The 26,236-nt window shown below is 46.9% G+C and overlaps 1 protein-coding gene across 1 annotated transcript in view; it reads left to right on the top strand.

Annotated features, from left to right (window-relative positions):
- RAB43 (RAB43, member RAS oncogene family) overlaps positions 1-25,235 on the top strand; it is a 31,458-nt gene extending 6,223 nt beyond the window's left edge. The window contains exons 2-3 of the mRNA XM_011222963.3: positions 22,441-22,624; positions 24,843-25,235. Coding sequence (XP_011221265.2) covers positions 22,441-22,624; positions 24,843-25,093 — 435 coding nt within the window. The 3' untranslated portion in view covers positions 25,094-25,235. The remainder of the gene's footprint in view (positions 1-22,440; positions 22,625-24,842) is intronic.
- The last annotated feature ends 1,001 nt before the right edge of the window (positions 25,236-26,236 follow it).

Below are 26,236 nucleotides of genomic sequence, written 5' to 3'. Positions count from 1 at the left end.
TATACGGGGACGCACATGGACTCCTCTGATCTTACTGGTACTCCTTTGCCTTGTAAGCCTCCCTTTCTTGGACTGGAAGAACAGGAACTTAGTCCTCCATGAGGTGTGTAAACATCATGAGTTCTTCGAGGTTTTCGCACTTCTTCGTCAGTGTTTGAAGTGACACCATCCCAGATTTGGAGTGTGACTAAGGAGTGATGTGACTGATTTGTGGAAAAAATAGCGACCTAGAACCCGATGTGTCCATGGGCCCTGCCCCTTTCAAAAGAGTCTCCTTGAGAAATTGCATGCGTATTTCCCAAATGTGTGATCAGCTGTGACGATCCTTATTCACATAATTCAGAACCTGCAGCTCTTCCTTCTGGCAGGTCCCTCAGGGGCGTATTTGAGAGCGCTCCATAGTGGTAGCATTCTTCAGTCCAAAGTGAGGTCTAACTATAAAGTCACAGTTCTGGTGCACGTCAGGCTAGCGGGCAGGTCCAAGGGCCCTGACAGCAACGGCGGTGCGTGTTGGGCAGTGACAGGTCATTGGAGTGTGTCATCTCTTGAGGCGACTGCTTTTTAAGGGGATGCTGTTCATCTTGGTGTGAGAGGCCTGAAAGGTTGGCTTTGATCTCACAGCTCATGGTTGTGGATTAGGTTAGCTGAAGCGGATGGTGTCGGACCATTTCATCACTGAAGGATCCCCTCACACTGAAAAAAAAATTCGGTAATTTCAAGCCAGGGAATCCCTACTCCCGCCATTTTGATACCTGAGAAGGGTAAAAATTAGGTATTTTTAAAATGAAAAATATCCTGGGGCACCTGGGTAGCTCAGTCAGTTAAGCATCCGACTCTTGATTTGGGCTCAGGTCATGAGCTCAGGGTCGTGAGACTGAGCCCCGTGTCAGGCTCCATGCTCAGTGGAGAATCTGCTTGAGGTTCTCTTTCTCCCTTTGCCCCTCCCCCCAATTTGTATGCCCGCTCACTCTCTCGCTCTCGAAGAAATAAATTTAAAAAAAATTTTAAAAATAAAACGTTCTGTTTAGATTTTCCAATGAAAAACTTTGATTTTTTTTTCATTTAACTTGTGTTTTTATTCTTGGGTTTTAACTCTCTCATGGGTACACAAATAGTGGATGATTTTGTGATGAAAAAAGATCTTAGGGGCGCCTGGGTGGCTCAGTCGTTAAGCGTCTGCCTTCAGCTCTGGGCGTGATCCCAGCGTTCTGGGATCGAGCCCCACATCAGGCTTCTCCACTGGGAGCCTGCTTCTCCCTCTCCCACTCCCCCTCCTTGTGTTCCCTCTCTCGCTGGCTGTCTCTCTCTCTGTCAAATAAATAAATAAAATCTTTTAAAAAAAAAAAGATCTTAGCTGTCAGAATAAAAGTTCAGTTCTCTAGCTATGAGCTTTAATATCTGCCATGTTCACATTATAGATAATTACATAGAAAAAATCAGTTTTTTAAAAGTACGTAAAAATTCTTTGAAACACATAGAAAAAAAGTGTTTTATTGTTGAAATCACAAGGTAAATACCTCAGGGTAAACTCTGACTCTAGGGTTTTCTTTGGGTTATTTTCCCCAGAATAAGCCCTTGGTAAATGTTGGCTGAATGAACTACCAGGTAGTGAGAGAGAGAGACAGAGACAGGAAGAGGGAGGGAGGGAGGGAGAGAAAGAGAAGGGAGAGCCTTCTAAGCAGCAAAGGGTATCTGTGAACCTCGGCTTCAAGGGTTGGGTTCATGCAGGAGCTGAAGGACTCCTGGCCAGCTAGGAGAGATAAATGTCAGGTGAAAACAGGAGACCGTGTAGGAACTTGGTGTTCTGTTTTGTTTGATTTTATGACTTTTGAGAAATAGTGTTACCATAGTGCAAGTTGATGGGGAAATTTTTATAGACTGATTTACTAAAAAGCCTAATCTCTTAAAATTTAACTGGCAAAGCTTGGCTAATTTGATGCGAAATGGTCGTGGTTGGTATTTTCAAGCCTAGCATGAAAAACTTGTTAAGTATTAAAAGGACTCCAAGCTATAGAGTTCCTGCTAGATTCTTCTTTTTACCATTCTGGGGTTCCCCTGCCTCTGCAGGAACATGATAATGGATGGAAGGCCGTGGTGTGTTAAGATGCTTTGGGGCAGTTTGCTCTGCCTGTATATACATGTATGGACATATCAACGGATACTGTTCTACTTTACATCAGTTGACCTTACTTGACTATCCTTCATTTTTTTTTTTTTTGATTTTTTAAATTTAGAGAGAGTGAGAGTGTGAGTTGGGGGAGGGGCAGAGGGAGAAGAGAATCCCAAGCAGACTCTGCGCTGAGTGCAGAACCCAGCGTGGGGCTCGATCCCACAACCCAAGATTATGACCTGAGCCGAAATTAAGAGTTGGACAGTCAACTGGCTGCACCGCCTATGTGCCCCTTACTTAGACTATTTTGTCTAAAGTAGTGCTCTACGAAGTTCCTTAAAAGAAATCCTTATTGAGGGGCGCCTGGGTGGCACAGCAGTTAAGCGTCTGCTTTCGGCTCAGGGCGTGATCCCGGCCCCCACATCGGGCTCCTCCGCTAGGAGCCTGCTTCTTCCTCTCCCACTCCCCCTGCTTGTGTTCCCTCTCTCACTGGCTGTCTCTATCTCTGTCGAATAAATAAATAAAATCTTTAAAAAAATCCTTATTGAGATAATAATCCATGTACCATAGAACTCTACCATTTAAAGTGTTCAGTTCAGTGTGGTGTTGTATACTCACAAAGTTGTATAACCATTACCACCCCCAGTTTCCATGCTGAAATCCTCTAGGATTCAAGTGCCAGATCATTATTGATTTTTTTTTTGGACATTTTGCATCAACAGTTATTTTAGACTTTAATTCCAAGTTTTATTTATTTATTTGTGGCTTACTGTCTTTTATTACTTTAGTTCATTTTCATTTTGCCTGAATTGTTCCTCAAGTGATTCTTTCAGAAAGAATCTGTAAGTGACTCTTGAAATCAAGTGACCCTTGATTTCTAACGTTCTGAAATCTTACCAATAGTATGTCTACGTTGTGGGATATTTTTTCATTCACCCTGCTCTGAACTCAGTAGGTATAATCAGAGTGAAAATTCCTGTATTTCTAAAGGTCTAAGGATTTTTTAAAAGATTTATTTATTTATTTATTTGAGAGAGAGAGAGAGAGAACAAGCAAGCGTGGAGAGATGGAGCAAAGGGAGAGGGAGAGAAACCCAAGCTGAGCACGGAGCAGATGTGGAGTTCGATCTCAGGGCCATGAGATCATGACCTGAGCCCAAACCAAGAGTTGGATGCTTAACCGACTGCACCTTCCAGGTGCCCTAAAGGTCTAAGGAATTTTATCTTTGATTAGCTCCTGTTCTCCTCTCTGGAGCTTGCATGGGGCAGGAGCTGGAATTTAGGGTCTGTTCCCCTTATCTCTTATCTTCTCCATCTTAACAGCATGGTGCTCTCTTGTGCTGTGTTCTGGACAAACCCTGGACTTCACCTTCCAGCACACTGATTTCCTTTTCAGCTGTGTCCTTTCTTTTTTTTTCTTTTTCTTTTTTTTTAAGATTTATTTATTTTATTTTATTTATTTATTTTTTAAAAGATTTTATTTATTTGACAGAGAGAGACAGCCAGCGAGAGAGGGAACACAAGCAGGGGTAGTGGGAGAGGAAGAAGCAGGCTCCTAGCGGAGAAGCCTGATGTGGGGCTCGATCCCAGAACGCTGGGATCGCGTCCTGAGCCGAAGGCAGACGCTTAACGACTGCGCCACCCAGGCGCCCCAAGATTTATTTATTTTAGAGAGAGAGCATGAGTGGGAGGGGCAGTGGGAGAGAAGAGGGAGAGTGATTCTCCAGCAGACCCCGGCTGAGTGCAGAGCCCAACCTGGGTCTCCATCCTGAGATATCCCCTGAGCCGAAACCAAGAGTCCGATGCTTTAACGAGCTGTGCCACCAAGGCGTCCCTCAGCTGTATCTGTTCTGATCATTCTTTCCATCTATTGTTTTCTTTATTTTGACAATTACAGTTTTAGTTTCCAAGATCTCCAGTTGGTTCATTTTCATATCAGTAATATTTTCATTCTGCGGGTATTATTAATACTCTTATTTTCCTTACTTTTTTTTTTTTTTTTAAAGATTTTTTATTATTTATTTGACAGAGATAGAGACAGCCAGCGAGAGAGGGAACACAAGCAGGGGGAATGGGAGAGGAAGAAGCAGGCTCACGGCAGAGGAGCCTGATGTGGGGGCTCGATCCCACAACGCCGGGATCACGCCCTGAGCCGAAGGCAGACGCTTAACCGCTGTGCCACCCAGGCGCCCCTTCCTTACTTTTTATTATGAAAACTTTCAAGCATATAGAAAAGCTGAAAGGAGCACAGTAAACCCCAAACCTATCCTGCACCTAGGTTTAGCATTTGTTCCTGTTTTGCTCTGTGTGCTTTGTCTTTCTGTATATGTAATATACTTTTTTTTCAAAGTAAGTTGCAGATACCATGATACATCACCTCATAGCTCAACATACAACTTTTAAGAATAAGCATGATTTTTTTTCTATTTTCTAAATTTCAGTGTGGTTAACATGCAGTGTGATATTAGTTTCAGGTGTACAGTGTGATGATTCAACAGTTCTATACATTGCTCAGTACTCTTCATGATAAGTGTACTCCTAACCCCCTTTATCTGTTTCACCCCTCCCCCCATCTCTGGCAGCTACCAGTTTATTCTCTGTATTTAAGAGGCTGTTTTTTGTTTGTCTCTTTTCGTTTGTTTGCTCATTTGTTTTCTTTCTTTCTTTCTTTCTTTCTTTTTTTTAGTTTGTTTTCTTCTTAAGTTCCACATAGGAGTGAAACCATATGGTATTTGTCTTTCTCTGTCTGACTTATTTCACTTAGCATTATACCCTCTATGTCTATGTTGTTGCAAGTGCCCGGGTCTTGTTTTTTTTATGGCTAAGTAATATTCCACTGAATATATATACCACATCGTCTTTATCCATTCATCTGTGGTTGGGCAGTTGGGTCACTTCTATGTCTTAGCTATTGTAAATAATGCTTCAATAAACATAGCAGTGTATATATCTTTTAGAATTAGTGTTTTCATTTTCCATGGGTAAATACCCAAGAGTGGAATTATTGGATCATAGGGTAGTTCTATTTTTAATGTTTTGAGGTGCCTCCATACTTTTTTCCACAATGGCTACACCAGTTTGCTTTCCCACCAATGGTGTGTGCAAGGCTTTCTTTTTCTCCACATCCTTGCTAACACTTCCTGTTTGTTTCTTTTTTTTTTTTCTTTTTAAGATTTTATTTATTTGAGAGAGAAAGAGAGAGAAAGAGTGAGCAGGGGGAGGTACAGAAGGAGAGGGAGAAGCAGACTCTCTGCTGAGCAGAGCCCTACATGGGGCTTGATCCCCGGACCCTGAGATCGTGACCCAAGCCAAAGGCAGATCCTTAACAGATTGAGTCAGCCAGGTGCCCCAGCACTTCCTATTTCTTGTCTTTTTGATTTTAATCATTCTGAAAGGTGTCAGGTGACAGCCATTATGACAAGTGGTGACATCTCATTGTGGTTTTGATTTTTATTTCCCTGATAAGAAATAAAAGCACAATTCTCGGGGCGCCCAGGTAGCGCAGTGGTTGGGCGTCTGCTTTCGGCTTAGGGTGTGATCCCAGCGTTATGGGATCGAGCCCCACATCAGGCTCCTCCACTAAGAGCCTGCTTCTTCCTCTCCCACTCCCCCTGCTTGTGTTCCCTCTCTCGCTGGCTGTCTCTCTCTGTCAAATAAATAAATAAAATCTTTTTTAAAAAAAAGAATAAGCACAATTCTTTTAATACACGTAAGTAAATCAGTACAGTTGACCCTTGAACAACTGGGTACACGTCTATGCAGATTTTTTTACAGAGCAGTTCTGCAAAATGTATTCTGTCTTCTTTATGATTTTCTTAATAACATTTGTTTAGTCTAGCTTATTTTGTAAGAATACAGTGTATAATACATATAACATACAAAAATATGTGTTAATTGACTGTTTATGTTATCTACAAGTCTTCCCATCAATAGTAGGCTATTAGTAGTTAAGTTTTTGGGGAGTCAAAAGTATACACAGATTTTCGACTGCCCAGGGGATTGATGCCCCTGACCCCACGTTGTTCAAGGATCAACTGGTATTTCTATAAAATAACATCTCCCGTCTAGTCGATTTTTAAATTTTTCCAACTTTCTCCTGGATGTTTTTTTATAGTGTTTTTCCTCTTTGTTTTTTGTTCTTTTTTTTGAAAGATTTTATTTGAGAGCAAGCACGAGTGGGGAAGGGGCAGAGGAAGAGGGAGAAGCAGACTCCCTGCTGAGCAAGGAGCCTGATGCGGGGCTTGATCCCAGGACCCTGAGATTATGCCCAGAGCTGGAGGCAGACACTTAACCGACTGAGCCACCCATGCGCCCCAGTGTATTTCCTCTTCGAACCAGAGTCCAGTACAAGTTTGGTCCAGAACAACACCTTGCTTTTTTTTTTAAATGACTTTTTGTTGTTGTTATTGTTGTTAATGATACTGATTTTTTTTATTTTTTTAAGATTCGCTTCCTGCATTTGTTTCATGGTTCCCTTGTGGTGTCTTTGCACTTGTTTCTTTGTCTCCTGTATTTCCTGTAAGTTGGAGGTTGAGTCAGAGGCCCAGTTCGACGTGGGTGGGACAGTTATGGTGAGAATGAACCACAAGTAACGTGTGCTGCCCACTGTGCCTTGGCAGGTGGCACAGGCTGCCAGGTTCCCGCATTGGTACTGATGCCCTTGGTTTGATCACTTGGTTGGGGTAGTGTCTACCAGATTTCTCTATTCACATTTCTTGTTAAAAGATTCCTTTTTGCTCTGTTAACTTTGTTTCTTGGGATATCACTTAAGAGTCATGGCCTCGAGCTGGCCTTTTCTACCTGGAGCAGCGGGTGGGATGAAATGGGATTCAAGGGGGAAATGCGTGAAACTTTGAAAGTGTTCTGTCCAGCTTAATTACTGTTGTTGGTAGATGTGACCATCTGACACCCTGAGACATAAACTGGATATTGGGGAGATCATTAAATGACAACTAGTTGACGGTTTGTTCATCCGTTCTGTAACTACCTCTTCTTTCCCAGGCATCATTCTAAGCTCAAGAGAAAAAAAGGAGAATAAGACACAGTCCTCGTTCTTCAGGAGCTCATAACTGGTTGGGGGAACAGATATGTAAGCAGATAGCTAGCGTGCAGTGCTATTAATGTCATTGCCCAGTTTCTGAACCAGGAATTGGAACACATGGCCTGATAAGTATGTGTGTGTTTATTTTGGCGACAACAAGACCAAATATTGAAAATTAGGACTGTTCCTGCAAAGCAGGGCCCTGTGGTTGCCATGGCTGTCACAGGGATGTCTGTTGAATGCCACAGGGGCACGGAGGAGGCAGTAATCCGCTCTCCCCAGGGTCACGGGGACAGTGAGTTTCGAGCTATGTAGGCCCTGAAAGATACGTGCATTTCCCAGTGAGGAAAAACAGAAGGGGCTTTGCAACCAAAGCCATATATGTGCAAAGCCATGGAGGTGTGGGAGAGGAAGTGTGGGTGTTTGTCCAAGTCAAGCGTAGCTGGAGTGTTAGGGGAGATGAGACTATGCAAGGGGCTCAGCACCAGACTTCTGATCATAGAAGGTGTGTCACCTGTGTCCTGAAGGCTGTGCAAAGCTTTGTGTGGGAGGCCCACTGTTTGTCCCTGAGGGTTGATGCTGGCTGGAGGCACCATCAGCCATAACTGAGTGGAGGGGCGGCCAAAGGGTCAAGGCTGAGTGGGGCTCTCAGCTTGGATACTCTCCATTAACCCTAGTGGCAGGGTGCAGGACGGACAGTTTGAGAGAAGGCAGAGCTCATTTTGGGACGTATGGCATCTGATCCCTCTCTAGGCTGGGTCCTTGCTGCAGAGGAATTTTGCAAAAAGAGAAACAGATGGATTTAAGGGAATTACTGTGGAGGCAGTGAGGGCTCTGTGAGACCGTTTACCCCGGAAGTCAGAGCTTGTGTCTGGGGCTTTGGGAACGCTGTCATTGCTCGCTCTCGGCTCATCCTGGTAGGCGTAGGTTGCTGCCACGAGGAACTGGCAGTCCACCTGTTTGTTATGGTTTCTTCCCAGCCTGGCGGGCCTGCCTGACCACCGAATAGGGTGGGAGGGCGCCTGGCTCCCTGCTTCAGTCGGGTCACTGTGTTTCCCTGTAGTGCCTAAAGGGGCCTGTGAGTACGGTTTGGTGGCAGCAGGGAAGGGGGCCACAGAGGAGGGGCATGGGTTGTGCTAGATGGTCTCGGCTTCCCTGTGAGAGGGAGGAGAGACATCCCTGGGGAGCCGGTGGCCCTTGTGAGCAACCCAGGCAAGACTCCTTGGTGAGAGGCTTTGGTCCCTTTCCCACGTCTTGTCTTTTCCCCACCAAGACTGTTCAGGAAGGGGTTTGACTGATTCCTGCAGGAGGTATGAATCATCACTGAGGTTTCTCAGAAGAAACAAAACAAAACAAAAAGCAAAGCACTTAAGGCTTCTGGAGGAGCTGTGCACACAGTAAAGGGCATGGGGTTTTAGAGTCCGTCAAAGCTCTTCTGCCACTGCTTCCCTGTGACCCTGTGACCCCTCGTGTAGAAAGTAGTACGACTGACCTGCTAGGGTTGTCGTGAGGATGAAACAGGCCAGCAGAGGTGCTCACTAACACAGGTGGCGCCTGGACGTTCTCGAAGCACATAGAACCCCTCCTGCACCCCGTGCTCCTGCCAGCCCTGCAGAGTGGGACTGGTCCCTGCTATTCCCAAGTTCCTGGTAAGGAAGTGCCAACTCTAGGAAACTCCTGGAACCATCCTTGACCCCTCCGCTGATGGAGTAGAATGGGGACCTGGGATTCCTGATCACTCCTTCACTTCCAGCTACGGATAACCTGCCAAGGAGGGCTGCCTTGTAACAAGGGGCAAAGAGAAATCTGTGACACTGGGACCTGGGGCAGCTGTGTTGAGGGGGCAGGAGTGTTGAACTCAGGGGTACACCCACAGCCCTTACGGCCCGCTGCAGAGGAGCCATCTGTGTTCAGGACTATGTTGTTTGCCCCTCCCTGTGTCACTAGCCCAGCGTGTCCTTGCCCTGCTTTCCCTCCCTTGGCCTCTTCCCACCTGCCTGCCTATCTTCAGCTCATATACTGGACGTTTGGCAGCTTCTCACCATTGCTCCTAAGAGTGCACCCGTGTCTCCGTTCTGGCTTGTTGGGAAGCCCCAGGCTGTGCTCTTCCCTGGAGACTGAGGCAGGAGGAGTGACAGCAGCTGGCCAGAGGAGTGGCCTGCAGACTCCACCTTCTGGTTCAACTCACCACATCCCAAGACATAATGAAAAATAGCTCAGGAACTCGTATTTGGGTCAGTCTGACCAGTTTGTGGAGTTTTGTCCTGAGAACTAATTTTTCCAAGGTCTTTTTCTACTACGAAGAAGCAAGGAACTTTCCACTGTCTGTTTCGTCATGCAGGAGAAAGACTGTTCAAATAAAATCCTCTTCTATTTCCACCGGAGGAGACAGGGCTGGACATAGGTTTTGGGAACTGAACCACTAGTGGCACCTTTTTTTTTTTTTTTTTTAAAGATTTCTTTTTCTATATGAGAGAGAGAAAGAGCAGGAGTGGGAGGGGCAGAGGGAGAGGGACGGAATCTCAAGCAGGCTCCCCACTGAGTGCGGAGCCCGACACGGGGCTCCATCTCATGACCCTGAGATCACGCTCTGAGCCGAAATCAAGAGTTGGGCGCTTCACAGACTGAGCCACCCTGTCACCTCGATAACGGAGCTTTTAACCTAATGAGTAGACTTGATTTCCCACTGGGGCACATAGGAAGTTACTCCTTGGGAACAGCAGGCACAAATCCCTGGAAAGCAGCGCTAGCGTCAGAGTACCTCTTGTCCCCGTCTTGTTCCCTCTCACTGGCCTGACTACCAGGACCTGCCTTCGGAAGGGTTCCTTTACTGTTGAGTACCTGCGTCTGTGCCTGGTTGCTGGTGGCCCAAAGGAGTAAGATGGGGTCTCTCCCCTCAAGAGTCCATTCTCGCTGGCGAGAGAGAGACTTAACAAAGCAAGAGCCCCACATAGACAGCCCTAGGCCAGTTCCCACTAAGAAACCTGAGTTTTGGTGCCTACAGAATGGTGATTTGCTGTTTTGTTTTTAATTGGATTTGCTTTAGGTAGGATAACCTTTTCTGTTGTCTTGCTGCATCTATGCTCCTTGCCTGGCCCCCAAAGGCACCTTAGTTTGGGACACTTGAGTTAAATGACGAACGTCCTCTGCAGTGCGTGCTGTTACAGGGTAAAGAACACAGATGGTAGGGAGCGGGAAGGCAAGAAATGAATTCTGCCCTGGCCTGGGGCTTGGGCCTGTGTGTCAGGGAAAGCTCTACTAACCAGGTGACTTGAACTAGGGTCTTGAAGGTTAGGTAGGAGTTCACCAGAAGATCAAGATAAATGCAGTCTATCCTAGGAAAAGAAGATAAAGACAAGAATACGCCGTCACAGGTGTAGGGACTCAGAGGGACAGTGTAAACATGGAGTCATTAGCTGTGGAGCTTAAAAGAGAAAATAAGCCTCATCTCTTACCCTGACACCATGCTTCCCAGACTGAGGCAGCTATCCATGGGCCCGGGCCCTTCTGTCACCAAGGCAAAAGACCCGAATGAGACCCAGGACCCTTGCAGCCTGGAAATGACCACCCCCACACTCAGAAGAGGGTAACTGTCCCCACCCCCACCCATTTGAAACTTACCTGACTGACCTCTGCTGAGTGGGAGTGGGGGCAGCTCCCCTCTTCTGAGTGTAAATGCTCTGGGAGCCCTTCTCCATCCTAACTGGACCTCGCTCCTACTTTCCGTGCCCAGCAGATGCTTCTGAGCTTCACTCCAGACGTCAGCAGCCCTGAAAATTTCCCCTGAAGTCTGATGTAAGATAAAAAGGCCTGGCTTGGGGAAGGTAGGAGAGGCTGGCGGCGTGCCAGGTGGGAAGTGGGAGAGTTAGGGAGGGCGGGCTGGGGCATAACCCACAGTACAAAGTCCTTGCCTGTTTATCAAGTGAGCGTGCGGCTAGAGGACTTCCCGCGGGTGGCGGTCTCAACTTGGCACATGCTCTCAACTGGTTTCGGGCTGATGTCAGACACTCACAGTCTCATTAGGATGTGAAGAGCTGATGGTTCGCTTTCCTAAGCCGAGGTCTGGAGCCCGAGCTGCTAGATGGAGACCCAGCGGGGCAGGGTAATAGGCTCTAAGGGGAGGAAGGGTACTCATCCATCTTGCATGTACTAATTCGAGCACCTTCGACGTGCCAGGCACTATGCTGGGTGCTGGGCATATACGGAAAGCCAGCCAGCCAGCCAGCCTCTGCCCTTGTGAAACTGCTGCGAGAGAGAGCAGGAAACATTTAAAAAGTGCGCGTATGTGAGGGCTGCCTCCAGAGCAAAGTAAATCAGGGTGAGGGGACAGGATGGGCTGCTCTTTTAAGAAAGGGGGACCGTGAAAGACCCGTGAGTGCAGCTGGTACTTGAGCAGGCTGGAGTGAAGGGAGGCCACAGTCATGTGCTGGTCTGGGAGAAGAACGCTTCAGCAATGGGAAGTCAAGGGCAGGGGTCTTGGTATAGAGACCTCCGAGTGCTCAAGGACCGGCCAGGAGCAAATAGGGCTGAAGTGAAGTTATGCGAAGGGCAATAAAGTCCAGGCTGCAGGTCTTTAGGCCTTTCCAGGGTGGAGCCCCGAGGAGCGAGGAGCGACAGGATCCTACTTAACACAGTTTCAGGGGCTCCGCATTGGCTGCTGTGTAGAGAATGGACTGCAGTGTGGGTGGAAGCCTGGGGCAGGGTTGAGGCTGGCTATGGTGGCTGTGGTGTGAGGCTTGGTGACAGCCGGTGTGGAGGGGAGGGAGCAGGAAAGGACTCGGTGCCCATGATTCCTTCTCGCCCAGGCCCCAGCTGAGGACAGGGAGCAGGGAAGTAGGCAGACAGACAGACAGACAGACGGGCTTGGGCCCAGCATCAGGCTCTGATCTCTTGGCCAGTCACGGCACGTGGGAGCCTGCCCTTCTGCTCTGTGCATTGGGTTGGTGGTTTCTGCCTGCAGGCTCCGACGGGGACCCAACCTGCCGCCTCAGGACCCCACAGCATCCATGCGGTGGATTCTGCTCTGGCTTCTGAGGAAGAGAGCCTGCCGCCGTCCATCGTCCTCTCCGATGGACGGCTCAGGACAGCCCGGGCGTGGTTGCCTGCCTCCCCACCCGCCTGTCTCTTGAGTAGCTAAGGTGGCTGATCGCACTCATTAAACTTTTCACCCAGACCCCCTTGGGGCCCTGCCTAATGGCAGGCGTGGGGCTCCGGCAAAGGAGCTTGGCTTGGCTGCTGGGAAAGTAGGCCCTCACCTGGCTTGGCTTCTCCCACCTGTTCTGGAACACAGGGCATTTGGGCCACGAGATGGAGCCTCCTCTACTATACCTTCTCCGCGATCCCACAGTAGGACCCCGCTCCACCCGGCAACGCGGGTGATCCTTGACAAACATCAGCCAGAGCGCCTCTCGTCTCAGCCGGGGCTCCCTCTGGAAAACAGGAGCCTGAGACACGGGGTTGCACGCAGCTCATTTGTTTTGGCGACCGGAGAGAGTAAAACAGGAGGAAGGGAAAGCTACAGGGCTGCATGTATCCTCAAGTTGGTCACTGCCACGGGCACATGGGGCTTGATCCTGCTGGGCAGGCCTTGCTCCCCACTGGCCAAGGGTTGCTCCATAGGGTGGTAAGGCGCTCTCACTTCTGGGTCATGAAGGTATGATGCTTGGTGGTTTCCAGCAGGCCTCCTGGGCTGGAATCGGAGATGCTGCAAGGTAGGCAGCGAGTCACTTCAGGCCGTTATACTGGGTGGGCTGGTTGCTGCTGCAGTGGGCTGGAGTTCAGGGTGGGCTGCTAAGATATGTGAGGTGGGATAAAAGAGATGTCTAATACGTATTCCTCGGCTTCAGACAGTCTCCATCGGCTTCCCATTGCCATAAAAATAAAGTCCACACTCAATGTCGGCCTGTAAGATCCTGCATGTTCTGGCTTCAGCTGTCCCTGATCGCATCACCTTCCATGTGCTGTCTTCACTGCCATCTGGCCACCCTGCCCTTTCTGTATCTCCAACACGGTGAGCTTTGTCCTTATGGACACTGTGGCACTGTTCCCTCTGCCTGAACACTGTTCCCATGCCTGGCTTCTCATCATCAGTCCTCAGCTCTTGAGTGTCACCTTCTGGGACCACCCCAGGAGGCCCCTGTCGCGGGGAGTCTCTCCTCATTATCTTTATTTTCTGCAGAGTGCTCATTACCCTTCTCTGCAAGGATCCTGTTCGCATTCTTCTTGTCTGTCTTCTTTTCCTGGGATGTGAGCTCTGTTTTGTTTTATTCTCTGCAATTCCAGCTCCTAGAACAAGAGCTGGCCCATGGCAGAAACGCAGTACATAGCAGACAAATCAATGACCCACGCAACAGCCCGATATATTTTTCTTTGGGCATTTTATATATTCTACCTTGCATTAAATCTCCTTTGCATATATTTAAAACACTAGCCAAAAATTGTAATTGCGCAGTAAATATTGTTAAATGGTTGCTTTTTTTTTTTAAGACTTTATTTATTTGATAGAGAGAGAGCATAAGCGGGGAGGGAGGGAGGGAGGGAGAGGGAGAAGTAGGCTCCCCGCTGAGCAGGGAGCCCCGACGCAGGGCTCCATCCCAGGACCCTGAAATCGTGACCTGAGCTGAAGGCAGCCTCTTAACCGACTGAGCCACCCAAGTGCCCCTAAATGGATGCATTTCTCCAGCACCTTCTCCGTGTTAGGCACCGTGCACCCTGAATCTATCATTTGGCCCTTACTGTACCTTTTTTTTTTTTTTTTAACAGTTGAGAAACTGCGTTAAGTTGTAGCTCAAAGCTGTAGTTCTAGCTTTCCATGCTGGGAAGTGATGGAACTGGTTTATGCTCTCAGGTCTGTTGGACCCCAGAGCACTGACACTGCTCTTTTCCTTCCCTTCCTCTAATGTGGGAGAGTAGGATGAGACTATTACCCGTCATGGGAAGGACCTACTTTCCAGAAATATCTCCTCCATGGCTGCCCAAATTTCACCAATTGGTTGACCTAGATACCTTAATCTGGAGCTATTTTGTTGGTTTTTATTTAGTTTTTATTTTTATCAGTTACACACGTGTATGGCTTAAAGAGTCATTAGGTTCAACAAGGTTTGTTACAAAAAGGTCTCCTGGCACCCCCACCTCCAGCCTCCGGGGGTAATCACTTCCGGCTCTTTTTCAGCTGCGACCCACCCCCTTTCCCCCAGTTACAGGCGTAGTTTGTTGACTTCTGACTTTGGAAGGTGATGGTTAACTAACTCTCAGTGCTTCCTCAGCCCCCGTTGCACACGTACACACTGCGCCCTCCCAGTAGAGTTGTGTGGCAACAGTGATTAGATCATGATTACATTCCTTTCAGCTCTCTTCCCAGAATGTATTCTGAATTTGCTCGCTTCTCCCTTCCTCCGCTGTTACCACCCTGGTCCAACCTGGTCTTTTACCCGGATTATGGCCACTGCCTCCTAACTGGTCTCCCTATTTCTGTCTTTGATCTCTTTTGATCTTTTCTCAATAGAGCAACCAGAGAGATCCTGTTACAAAGTAAGCCTGATTGGCTCAAAGCTCCCATGGCTTCCCACTTTCACTCAGAGTGAAGTCCAGAGTTCTTACTATGGTCTAGATGGCACTGCATGATCTGAGCCCCCCTTGATACTTCTCTGTCATCCCTTATTGCTCTTTCCCTTTGTACTCTGCTTCAAACACACCAATCTTCTTGCTTGCTTTTTCTCTGCCTCAGGGCCTTTGCACTTGCTCTTCTCTATTCCTGGAATGCTTGTCTCCCAGACATTTGCACAGTTAGCTAACTTTCTCCACATCTTTATTTTTTATTTATGTATTTTTTAAAAGAGAATTTCTTTTAAAGTTTATTTTTTAGTATTCTCTACAGCCAGCACAGGGCTCGATGTCACCATCCCGAGATCAAAAGTTGCACACTCTTCTGACTGAACCAGCCGGGCGTCCCTGTTTGTTTGTTTATTTATTTATTTATTATTATTATTATTTTTAAAGATTTTATGTATTTAGTTATTTTTTTTAAAAGACTTTATTTTTAAGTAATTTCTACACCCAGCCTTGGGCTTGAACCTACGACCCTGAGATCAAGAGTCGCATGCTCCACTGGCTGAGCCAGCCAGGCACCACTCTCCAGATCATTACCAACAGTTATCTCAGTGAGGCTTTCTGTGGCTGTCCTGTCTAAATCCTCATTCCTCACGGTGCTTCATAATTTCTTCCCCTGCTTATTTTTTCCTGTCTTATCACTATCTAGCATACTTACTTTTTATTATTTACTTTATAATAACTATTTTTATTTATATTATATATATGTATAAGTACATACATTTTATAATAATTATAAATCCTTATTACTTAGGATCTTACTTAGCGTTTGTCTCCTGCACCAGACTATAGGCTTGAGGATAGGAATTTGCATCTGTTTTGTTGGCCCTGGTATCTCCACTCCAGTATCTGGAACACGTAGCAGGTGTTGATGAATGAATACATTACGATTAGTAAGTGCTGTTCACTGCTAAGCCATGTAGTGTACTGCCATTATTTTTCATTTACCATGTTCACCAGTTTTTCCTAGAAGTAGTAATTGTCTTTGTTTTGTTTAGGTGTCTCTGTATTTACCGTTAATTCATCTCTCTAATTAGGGGAGATCCTAATTGATATAACTTTCCTCCCCATCTGTATTATATACCTTGCCTCTTAATATAAGGCCTTCTCTTGGCTCTGTCGTCTTCTTCTTCTTCTTTTTTTTTTTTTAAGATTTTATTTATTTACTTTAGAGAGAGAGAGCAAGAGAGAGCACGAGTTGGGGGAGGGGCAGAGGGAGAGGAAGAAAGAGACGCAGACTCTCCACTGAGCAGGGAGCCTCACACAGCCCAATCCGAGGACTGGGAGATTATGACCTGAGCCGAAGTCAGACACTTAACTAACTGAGCCACCCAGACACCTCTCAGTTCTGTCTTCTTAAAGAAATCTCTCTCAGGGGCGCCTGGGTGGCACAGCGGTTAAGCGTCTGCCTTCAGCTCAGGGCGTGATCCCGGAGTTGTGGGATCGAGCCCCGTCAGGCTCCTCCGCTATGAGCCTGCTTCTTCCTCTCCCACTACCCCTGCTTGTGTTCCCTCTCTCGCTGGCTGTCTCTATCTCTGTCAAATAAATAAATAAAATCTTTAAAAAAAAAAAAAAGAAATCTCTCTCAGAGCTTTCTTGATTTCTATTTTAGTTTTTTGTTTTGTTTTGTGGGGTTTTTTTTGTTTTTCGTTTTTTGTTTTTGTGGTTAGAGTAATAGTCTATAAGAATTCAGCCTTTTGAAATTTATTGAGACTTATTTGAGGCCTAGCATATGTATGGTTTATCTTGGTGAATATTCTGGGTCCACCTGAAAAAAAATGTGCTGTTCTGCAGTGTTGGGTGTAGTGTTCTGGAAATGTCAATTTGATCAGTAGTATTGTTTAGATATTCCTTATCCACACTGATTTCTTTTTTTTTTTGGTCTACTTTATCAGTTACTGAGAAAGAGGTGGTAAAACCTCCAATTATGATTGTGGATTTGTTTCTCCTTTTAGTTATGTCAGTTTTAGCTTCATGAAATTTAAAACTCTGTAATTAGGTGGATACATTATTTAGTATCATTATGTCTTTCTGATAATTGCCCCTTATCATTATGAAATGTCTCTTCATCTCTTGTAATTCTTTGTTTGGAAGCCTACTTACATATTCCTAAAACTGTCGTACTTTCTTATGCTTACTTTTTACAGGTACTTTATATATTTCGTTTTTTTATGGGCTACCTATTTGTGTCTTTATATTTAAGGTGCATCTCAGGTAGATAGCATGTAGTCTTGCCTTTTATCCAGTCTGACAAGCTATGGCTTTTAATTGAAATGTTTAGTCCATTTATATTTAATGTAATTATTGATCTGTTTGTGTTTAAATCTCCCATTTGCTCTGTGTTTTCTATTTGCCTCTTCTGTTTTTTATTCCTTTGTTCCTTTTCTACTTTCTTTTGGTTTAGTTGAATTTTTTTAAAGAATACCACTTTATTTCCTCTGTTCGCCTGCTATTTCTTTTACTAGTTATAGGGCTAACTATGCATCCTTAATTTATAAAGTGTCTTTAGAGTCAGTTTTGTATTACTTCATATGTTACAACTGACACTTAAGACTTATTTCTCACTTCACATCTGACACCTCACAAATGTAGTCACCTTACAACAGTATAATTTCATTTAACCGCCCTCCTTTTTTGATGCGCTGTTATTGTCATACTTTTTATTTCTAATACATTATAAACTCCACCTTACAGTCATTATTTATAGTTTTCCAGTCAGTTGTCTTATATGGCAATGACAAGAAACAAAAATCATATTTTAGATACACCTGCCTATTTACCATTTCTGGTGCTTCTCATTCCTTTTGTACATCAGAGTTTCCATTTAGTATTATCCCTTTTCAGCCTGGAGAACTTCTCTTAGCATTTCTGTGGTGCAGGTCTTCCAGGGAGATTCTACTCTCATTTGTCTGAAATTATCTTTATTTCACCCTCATTTTTGAGAGAGGTTTTTTTTTTCCAGCATTGTCTTCTGACATCCATTATTTCTGGTGAGAAGTCACTTGTTTTTTATTATTGTTACCCTGTATATGTCTTTTTCTCTGACTCCTTTAAAATTTTTCTCTTTTACCTTTGTTTTCACTTTTGACTTGTTTACCATAGTCTCCTATGGTATATTTTGTATTTCTTCTGCTTGGGTTTTGCTGATCATTAGATTAATATTTTCATTAAATTTGGAATTTTCAGTCATTAGTTCTGCCACATTCTCACCATTTCCTCCTCCTGGGACTGCAATTATGTGAATATGGAAATGTATGATGTTGTCCTACAGGTTCCTGTGCCTCCGTTGCTTTTTCTTCAATATTTTTTTTCTCTTTGTTCAGAGGAAATGATTTCTACTGATTTTTCTTCAGGTTGAGCGATTCTTTTTGTGTGTGTTTGCCCTATCCATTTTGCTGCGCAGCTCGTAGAGTGAATTTTCTACTTATTAAGTTCTAGAATTTCAATTCTTTTTTATATGTTTTTAAAAAAACAGTTTCCATATCTGTGCTGAAATTCCTTATTTGCCCACTCATTGTGACCATATTTTCCTTTAATTCTCTGATCATACTTAAAATAACTGCTTTAATATTTTTGTCTACTAAAATCCAATATTTGGATCATTTTGATATAATTTTCTATTGACTGTTTTTTTCTTTGTGGATCAAATTAGGGTTTTTTGGGTTTTTGTATGTTTAGCAATTTTTTATTTTTTTATTTATTTTTATTTATTTATTTTTTTTTTTAAAGATTTTATTTATTTATTTAACACAGATAGAGACAGCCAGCGAGAGAGGGAACACAAGCAGGGGGAGTGGGAGAGGAAGAAGCAGGCTCATAGCTGAGGAGCCTGATGTGGGGCTCGATCCCACAACGCTGGGATCACGCCCTGAGCCGAAGGCAGACGCTTAACCGCTGTGCCATCCAGGCGCCCCTAGCAATTTTTTATTGTATACTGGAAATAGTGGTTGATGCCACTGACTCCGGATTCTGTTCTTTTCTTTTGAAGAACATATATTCATGTCTTTTTTTTTTTTCAAGATTTTATTTATTTATTTGACAGAGACAGCCAGAGAGAGAGGGAACACAAGCAGGGGGAGTGGGAGAGGAAGAAGCAGGCTCCCAGTGGAGGAGCCTGATGTGGGGCTTGATCCCAGAATGCCAGGATCATGCCCTGAGCCGAAGGCAGACACTTAACGACTGCGCCACCCAGGCGCCCCCTTTTTTAAATTTTTTTTTAAAGATTTTATGTATTTATTTGAGAGAGAGAGAGAGAGAACACACAGTGGGGAGAGGCAGAGGTTGAGAGAAAAAGAAGCAGACTCCCTGCTGAGCAGAAAGCCCAGTGTGGCTCGATCCCAGGACCCGGAGATCATGACCTGAGCCGAAGGCAGATGCTTAAGGGACTGAGCCACCCAGGCGCCCCTATTGATTCATGTCCTAATGGTCAATTCAGTTTGCTGGCCAATCACCTTGAATCCGTGTAGGCTTGCTTTTATGTTTTGTTAGGACAGACAGATGGACGTCCAGGGATGTTTCTCTAGCCTTTCTGACTTGACAGAAGTCAGTCTCCAAACCTGAGACTTGTCTTGGGGCTTGGTTTTAGGTTTTGTTAGGGCAGGTTTTCGGAGGCCTTTGTCTAGTCATGCATGGTCTTCACTCGTAGGCAACAGCCTTTCTGATGTCTCAGGTTACTAGCTGGGTTACTAACAAGGGGCTAAGAAGGCCTCTTCACTGTCGCTGGGTTGGAACTTCAGCACCCCCCAGCACTGCTCAGCCTCTATCTCTGGTCTTTCTCCAGCAGCTAGGAGTCCCTCTATGGTAAAAATCTGGTAGTCCCACCCGATGCATGGAGCCCTCAGGGAAGGACTCACCAAAGACTCCCACACCACACCCAGACTTTAGGCTTTCCCACCCATGCATCGCTCCTCATTCCTGTCCCATCAGCTGCTCCAGACTCTGATACTTGCCTCTTGGCCATATGGGACCACCGTGCTTTGCCTGGATTCTAGCCCATTGTCTGGCAGGCAGGAAGCCCTGCCCGGGTAGAGGGTCGTGGTGGTCAGGAGGCATATCTTAGGAGTTTTGCTTCTTTCAGGGTCATTGTCTCCTGCTGCTTGTTTACATCTTGAAAACAGCGACCTCCCATGTTTTTCTCAGTCTAATGGTTGTTTTTGGAGGGAGGGCTCATCTGCCAGTAATTACTCTGCTGGAGCTGGAAGCTGCCCGTGGAACCCTGTGGCCTGCTGCTGATGGTTGATGTCCAGGCTCGCCGCTCAGCTCTTGTTTTGGGGTCTCCCCCTACCACCATCCTGAGGTTCCCTTTTGCCTCTCTTTTGAGTTGAATTCTCTGTTTTTGGGATCCCACATCTTATTTTTGGTTGATTTCTTTAGTTAGAGGAACTGTCAGTAGCTTCCTGAGAAAAGGTGGCAGGAAGATAAATTTTTTGAGGCCTGTGTATCTGAAAGTGTGTTTATTAAACCATCACATTTGACTGATGGTTAATTGGGTAGAGAATTCTAGGTTGGAAATAATTTTCTAGCCTATTATTTTAGGCATTATTTCATTGACTATCTAGTGCCATGTGGATTTTGTGAAACTTTAACGTTAAAACCTGTTTTTTCTTTTTCTTTTTCTTTTCCTCTCTGGAAGCTTTTAGGACCTTTTTTTCTTCCCCATTGTTGTGGAATTCCCATGTGGTGTGTTTTGTGGGGGTCTGTTTTCCTCCATTGTGTGGGTACTTAGTGGGCTCTTTCAACCCAGAGGGAGTTTTCTTGAAGTTTTTCTTTGATTTCCTCCCCTTGATTTTACTGTTCTTTTTCTTCTGAAGTGTTTACTATCCCCATGTTGGACCTCCTAGGCTGGCTCTACAGTTTTTTTTCCTCTCTATTTTGGAGGGATTTTTTCAACTTTATCTTCCAACCCTTAGGTTGCATTTTTCATTGACGTTATATTTTTAATTGTCAAAATCTCTCTTTTTTAAGATTTTACTTTTAAATAATCCCTACACACAGTGTGGGACTCGAACGCACAACCCTGAGATCAAGCGTCACATGCTCTTCCAACTGAGCCAGCCGGCGCCCTCTATTTTTCTTTTGGAATACTCCCTCAACTATTTTTTTATTTTTTTAAGAAATAGTATTCTGTTATTGTTTTATGGATCTTTCCTGTCTCTGAAAATACTGATGTTTGTTTTTGGTAAACAAATTTCGTCTCTGCGTAGTTTTTGTTCCGTCCATGTCACTTTTTTTCTGTGTTTGTTTGGCCTCTGTCTTATGTGCTGTCCTCTAGGGTATAGAGATGAGTTTCTTGGTCATCTGGATTCCAGGTTTGTGTATTGCCAGAGTTCATGCCTTTCCCTTCACCCCAGGCGTGAGCTAACAGACACTTGGTTTCCTTGGAGCTTTTTATGGTTGAGGAGTAAATAGGAGGTCTCAGGACCAGAGGGTTCCATTTGGCATGTTGTGGCCCAGAGTTTGTTAACTCTTAGACTTATGTCGGTGGGGCCTAGGGAAGGGGGTCACTTCCACAGCCCTGCCCTCAGGAACTGTCTGAGGCCTCTGGGGCTTTTCCGTATCCCGGACAGACAAGGGGGCCTCCCACGCCTTGTGAACTAAAGAGGCACCCAGAGTGCTTGTGCCAGTGACGGAAGATGGATGGACCCACAGCTTGGTGGAGATCAAAGGCTTGTGTTCATCTTCAGAGAACCCCAGAACCTGTAATTTGTGGAGCAGAGAAGACAAACCCTGAGCCCCCAAAAGCCCTGGCATCTGCCCACTCTGATGGCCCCCGACAGTCCATCTCCCTCAGGCCCAGAACTGGTGACCTCCACCCAGCCCGGGCACAGTGGAGGTCCAGGTCTGCTCCGGGTACAGCCCCTCCGCCTGCCCTATCTGGCATGTGTCATGCCAGACTGCTGCTTCCGCAGAAACCAGGGGAGCTCCTGCTACACACGGGCTCCTCTCCTCCATGGCCAGTGTTCAGGAGGGCTTGGCAGTGGGCACCGATGGGTGTTTGCTAAGTGAACACATGGCAAGGAGAGACCCCAGGTTTCTTGCCTTTGGTCAAGCTGGGCCAGCTGGTGATAAAGGCCCCATGGGAGGACCCTATGCACTGCCTCCCGCAGGCCCTCACTGCCCAAGCCCCGGCCCCCTCACCACCAGGTTGTGAGCATCTTCCCAGGGATCACTGAGGCAGAAGTAGAGAACCCTAATGCTGGAGGAACCTTCCACAAGGCTGGGTATAGAGGTGAATTTGCAGGCCCAGAGAGGGAAAGGCACAGGACACACACACACACAGCCAGCATCATAGCATACCTGGAACTGTGAGCTGCTGGAGCTCTTCTGGTTCGTTGTTCCCAGCAGTGAGCCCAGTGCGTAGGGGAGAGAGGGCACACAGAGGGCCCTGGGTCAAATATGCTTTCTGCTGCAGTGCACAATGCCCCCTTGCCACCTTTTAGAGAGCAGAGCTGAGGGCTCCCCACCTTCCCTTGCATCTTCCTGTTCCCCTCAAAGTTGGGCCACAGAGTTCTTTCCTCTCTCTGTCCACCTTCTAGCCCCTCTTGTGTGGTTCCTGCCAAGGTGTGGGCTGGTGGCCTGCCCAGCGGAACCGGTGCTTTGGGCGTGGGTCGGTGGGATCGCCCTCCCTATCCCTTGCGTGTGGCCACACCACCAGGTTCACGGGAGACCCCCTATTTCTTTAGCTGCAGATCTGGGACACAGCTGGCCAGGAACGATTCCGCACCATCACCCAGAGCTACTACCGCAGTGCCAACGGGGCCATCCTCGCTTACGACATCACAAAGAGGAGCTCCTTTCTGTCAGTGCCTCACTGGATCGAGGATGTGAGGAAGTACGCAGGCTCTAACATCGTGCAGCTGCTGATCGGTGAGCTGGGGGGACGGGGCAGGTCCAGCAGGGTTCCTCGGGGCCACGGATCTCTCTGTCTGTCCTAGTCTCTATCTCCTTCTTACACACAGGGCAAATGGAGCACAGAGAGAGGCTGAACTTGGCCAGGCAGGAAGGGAGCCAGAACTTGAACCGTGATCTTCCAAATTCTGATCCTGCCAATCACTTACACAGTTATATTCAAAATTGGAATTAGGGGGAGGAAGAAAGGGAGCTAACATTGGCTTTGCAGTTACCGTGTATCCCCACAGTGGGTAACACTGGTTAAACCTTCACTGGTGTCATTGGATTTAGTTCCCATAACCCTGGCTACTCCTTGTTTGTCAGGGGCTGGAGCTGAGGCTCTTAAAAGTGAAGTAATTTATCCCAGTGCACACAGCCTGTGAGCATGTAAATAGATAACTTGAGCTCTGCCGATTGTCATTTGGTGACTTGCTGTCACACCACACTGCAGAGCAGGGCTTCTTAACCATCTGTGTGCTTCCCAATCACTCAGAAGTTTGCAAAAGCACAGATGCCAGGCACCACATCTGATTCAGGAGGGCTGGGTGGGGCCCATGAACATGCATTTCTCACAGGTTCCCAGGTGGCGCCATGTTTGTGGCCGAGAGACCCCACTTTGAGAACCACTGTTGCTCTTACCTCCATTTTCCCTTTTCCTCCTAAGTGAACTTCCCAGACCTGGGCTCAAGAAGCTTTGGACCGTTTATATGGTCCCTGGGGTCCTCATTCCAACCGTCAGGCTGATTTTTCCAAGATGAGATTGTACACATGGGGCCTGGGTGTAGCTGTAGCTGGGAAAGGGTGGTGCTTGGTTCTGCCTGGCCGGCCTGGCCTGGAGTGGGGGAGCGCTCGGTGGAGCTGGACTCCCCAGGCAGGGGTGGAGTTCTCCTTACCTGACCTTACACTTCCCTTTTATCTAGGACATGTAGTAAAACATTCTGTCATAGAGCATTTTATACAAATACAAAAAATAGAATAGTGCAGTGAATCCCGGATACCCATCCCCCAGCTTCAGCAACGAGCAACTCATGGTCAGTTTCTTCTCTACCCTCATCCCGTCCCCTCCCTTGTCTTTCTTTGGGGCGATTCCCAGCACCGTAGCTATTTCATTTGTAAATATTCCAGCATGAATCTATAGAAGATACAAACACTTAAAAAGTACCTAACAACAATACCATTTTCACATCTGAAAAATATTGATATTTTCTTAATATAATCAGGTAGCCGATCAGGGTTCAGATTTATCATTGCCCCTAAATATCACGTGTACTTTTTTTTTTTCCAGTTTATTGAAAGCAGGATCCAAATAAGCTCCCCACATTGAAATTAGTTACTGCATCATATAAGGCTACCAAAGACAGTTTAGATATTTCTAGATGGTTATCTATTTTTTTTTTATCCTCCCTATATGGTCACATTACAAAAGTTAACCATTTAGAGACTTAAAAAAATTCCTCTAGAAATTGGGTCAAGGAGCAGTTGGCCAGATTTTTTGGAACATAATGAAACATCTGACACCTTGTAGGCGAAGCCAGGGTTGTGCTCTCGGGTCAACTGGTAGTCTGTGCTCTCATGCGCAGAAAAGCAAATAATCGAAAAGTACGATCTTACAGTGAATAAAAGAATTCCAGAGGAAAATAGGAGAGAATAAATAATAAGCGTAACGAAATGTTAGCAAAGAACAGACCTTGCGATGCTAGGTTTCCTTGTTAACGCCGCCACCTAGGGAGTGCCTGCCGGGTGCCAGCTGTTTTCCTGCTCATTGTACCATTCGATCCCCCCTGTGCTGAAGGTGGCATCCGAGATGGAGAAACCGAGTCTCAGGGATGAAGTGGCTTACCCCGGGGTCACACAACAAGTGAAAGGGAGCCAGAGTTTCTCGCAGCTTGAAAGTACCCTGCTCTATTCACCAGACTTTACTGCTCCTGCTTGTTAGGAAGAAGCAGTAAAATCCACGAGCCTCTGGAAAAGATAAACAAGAGAAAAAATGAGGGATGAGAGGTCAGAATAAGACCTTTAAAATTAAGGGAGGTCTTTTTTTTTATTTTTTAAGAAGAGAGATACAAAACGGTGTTTGTTGGTGGCGGGCAGGGTGCGGTGGACGGCACAGCATCTCAGCTTGGCCCTGCTTGGTGGGACAGGGCTTGCTGGAGCCTGTGGGCCTCACCGAGCCGCACCTGACCTTCCGCTGCAGGGAACAAGTCGGACCTGAGCGAGCTCCGGGAGGTCCCGCTGGCCGAGGCACAGAGCCTGGTGGAGCACTATGACATCCTGTGTGCCATCGAGACGTCTGCCAAGGACTCGAGCAACGTGGAGGAGGCCTTCGTGAGGGTGGCCACAGAGCTGGTCGTCAGGCACGGCGGCCCTCTGCTCAGTGAGAAGGGCACCGACCACATCCAGCTGGATAGCAAGGACGTCGGAGACGGCTGGGGCTGTGGCTGCTGACCGGGGTGCAGGGCAGGCAGGCAGGGGCCTCCCCACCTCGTCTCTCTCTCTGTCTCTGGCCTGCCGGGCCCACCCCTCCAGAGCTGGCCCTCCATGGCGCCAGCAATTCTAGAGCAGCTGGATAAAGTCCTGGAATACTCCATTCCGTGGCCTGGGTACTTGATGGGAAAGCTACCTTCGAGGAAGGAAGAAGCGGGGTACCTTCTGAGGGAGACCTGGTGTCGTACAGGGTGTGGGGTGTGGGGCCCATCCTGCCAGCCAGTGGCTATCCCCTTCATGTCCTTCATGGTCCAGGACTGGCCCGGACCTGCTGGTGTGGACCACAGCGGGAGAGGGGCCGGGATGTGCCGCCTCTGCCTCGCATGTACTGGTTCTGACCATTTCACACCTTGAGTCTTGCTGCGGCTGTGGCAGCAGGCTGCTGCCCTCCGGGGATGTGGCTGGTGCCTTGGGTTCTTCTGGGTCGTTCCAGGGCCTCTGTGCGTAGCCTCGGAGAGTGAGAGCACCCAGCCCAACAGACTCGGTTCCTGAGCATAGCCCCGGGGAAGCCCTAACTCCTTCCAGGCGAGGAACCTTCTTCCTTTTTTCACTGCCAGCTCTAAGCTCACAGATAGCTTGGGGCTTGGCTTGCTGCCTTAGCAAGACCTCTCAAGTACTCTGGTTTTCCATGTAGCTTCTTGTTTTCATCGGCACAAATATGGGGTCATGGCCCACAGCCAAGCAGGGACTGTCTGCTGGCCTGGGGCCCAACGTTCTGCCACTCAGTTTGCAAAACCAGCTGATTCTTCAGCACCGACTCTCAGAACTTGGGGAGTTGGGGGAATGAGATAGGAATGTGGACATTTAAGGGACAAGTAAAAGCTGGCATCCGTGAGGCTAAGATCTGAGAGGGACCTTCTGGGCACCTGGGCTGACCTGTGCAGGAGCCCTTCCTGCCACCTTTAGAGCGACGGCTTCCCTGCTGCTTCCAGTCTAGCTTATGGTTTCCCGAACGGAGAAGGCAAGGCCCTGGCAGTCCTGGGTCTGGCCATTTCATCCTCCTGGGCCTACCTGCCCTTCAGAGCCTCAGCGTTGCTGCATGCTGAGGTTAGAAGGCAGGGGAGGCCTGGCGTCGCTGGGGCTCTTGGAAACACACCGTCCTCT

Source organism: Ailuropoda melanoleuca, chromosome 4 (assembly GCF_002007445.2).
Source record: "Ailuropoda melanoleuca isolate Jingjing chromosome 4, ASM200744v2, whole genome shotgun sequence".
Taxonomy (NCBI): Eukaryota; Metazoa; Chordata; class Mammalia; order Carnivora; family Ursidae; genus Ailuropoda; species Ailuropoda melanoleuca.
Note: the sequence above shows the minus strand (reverse complement) of the source record. Positions and strands in the feature narration are given on the sequence as shown.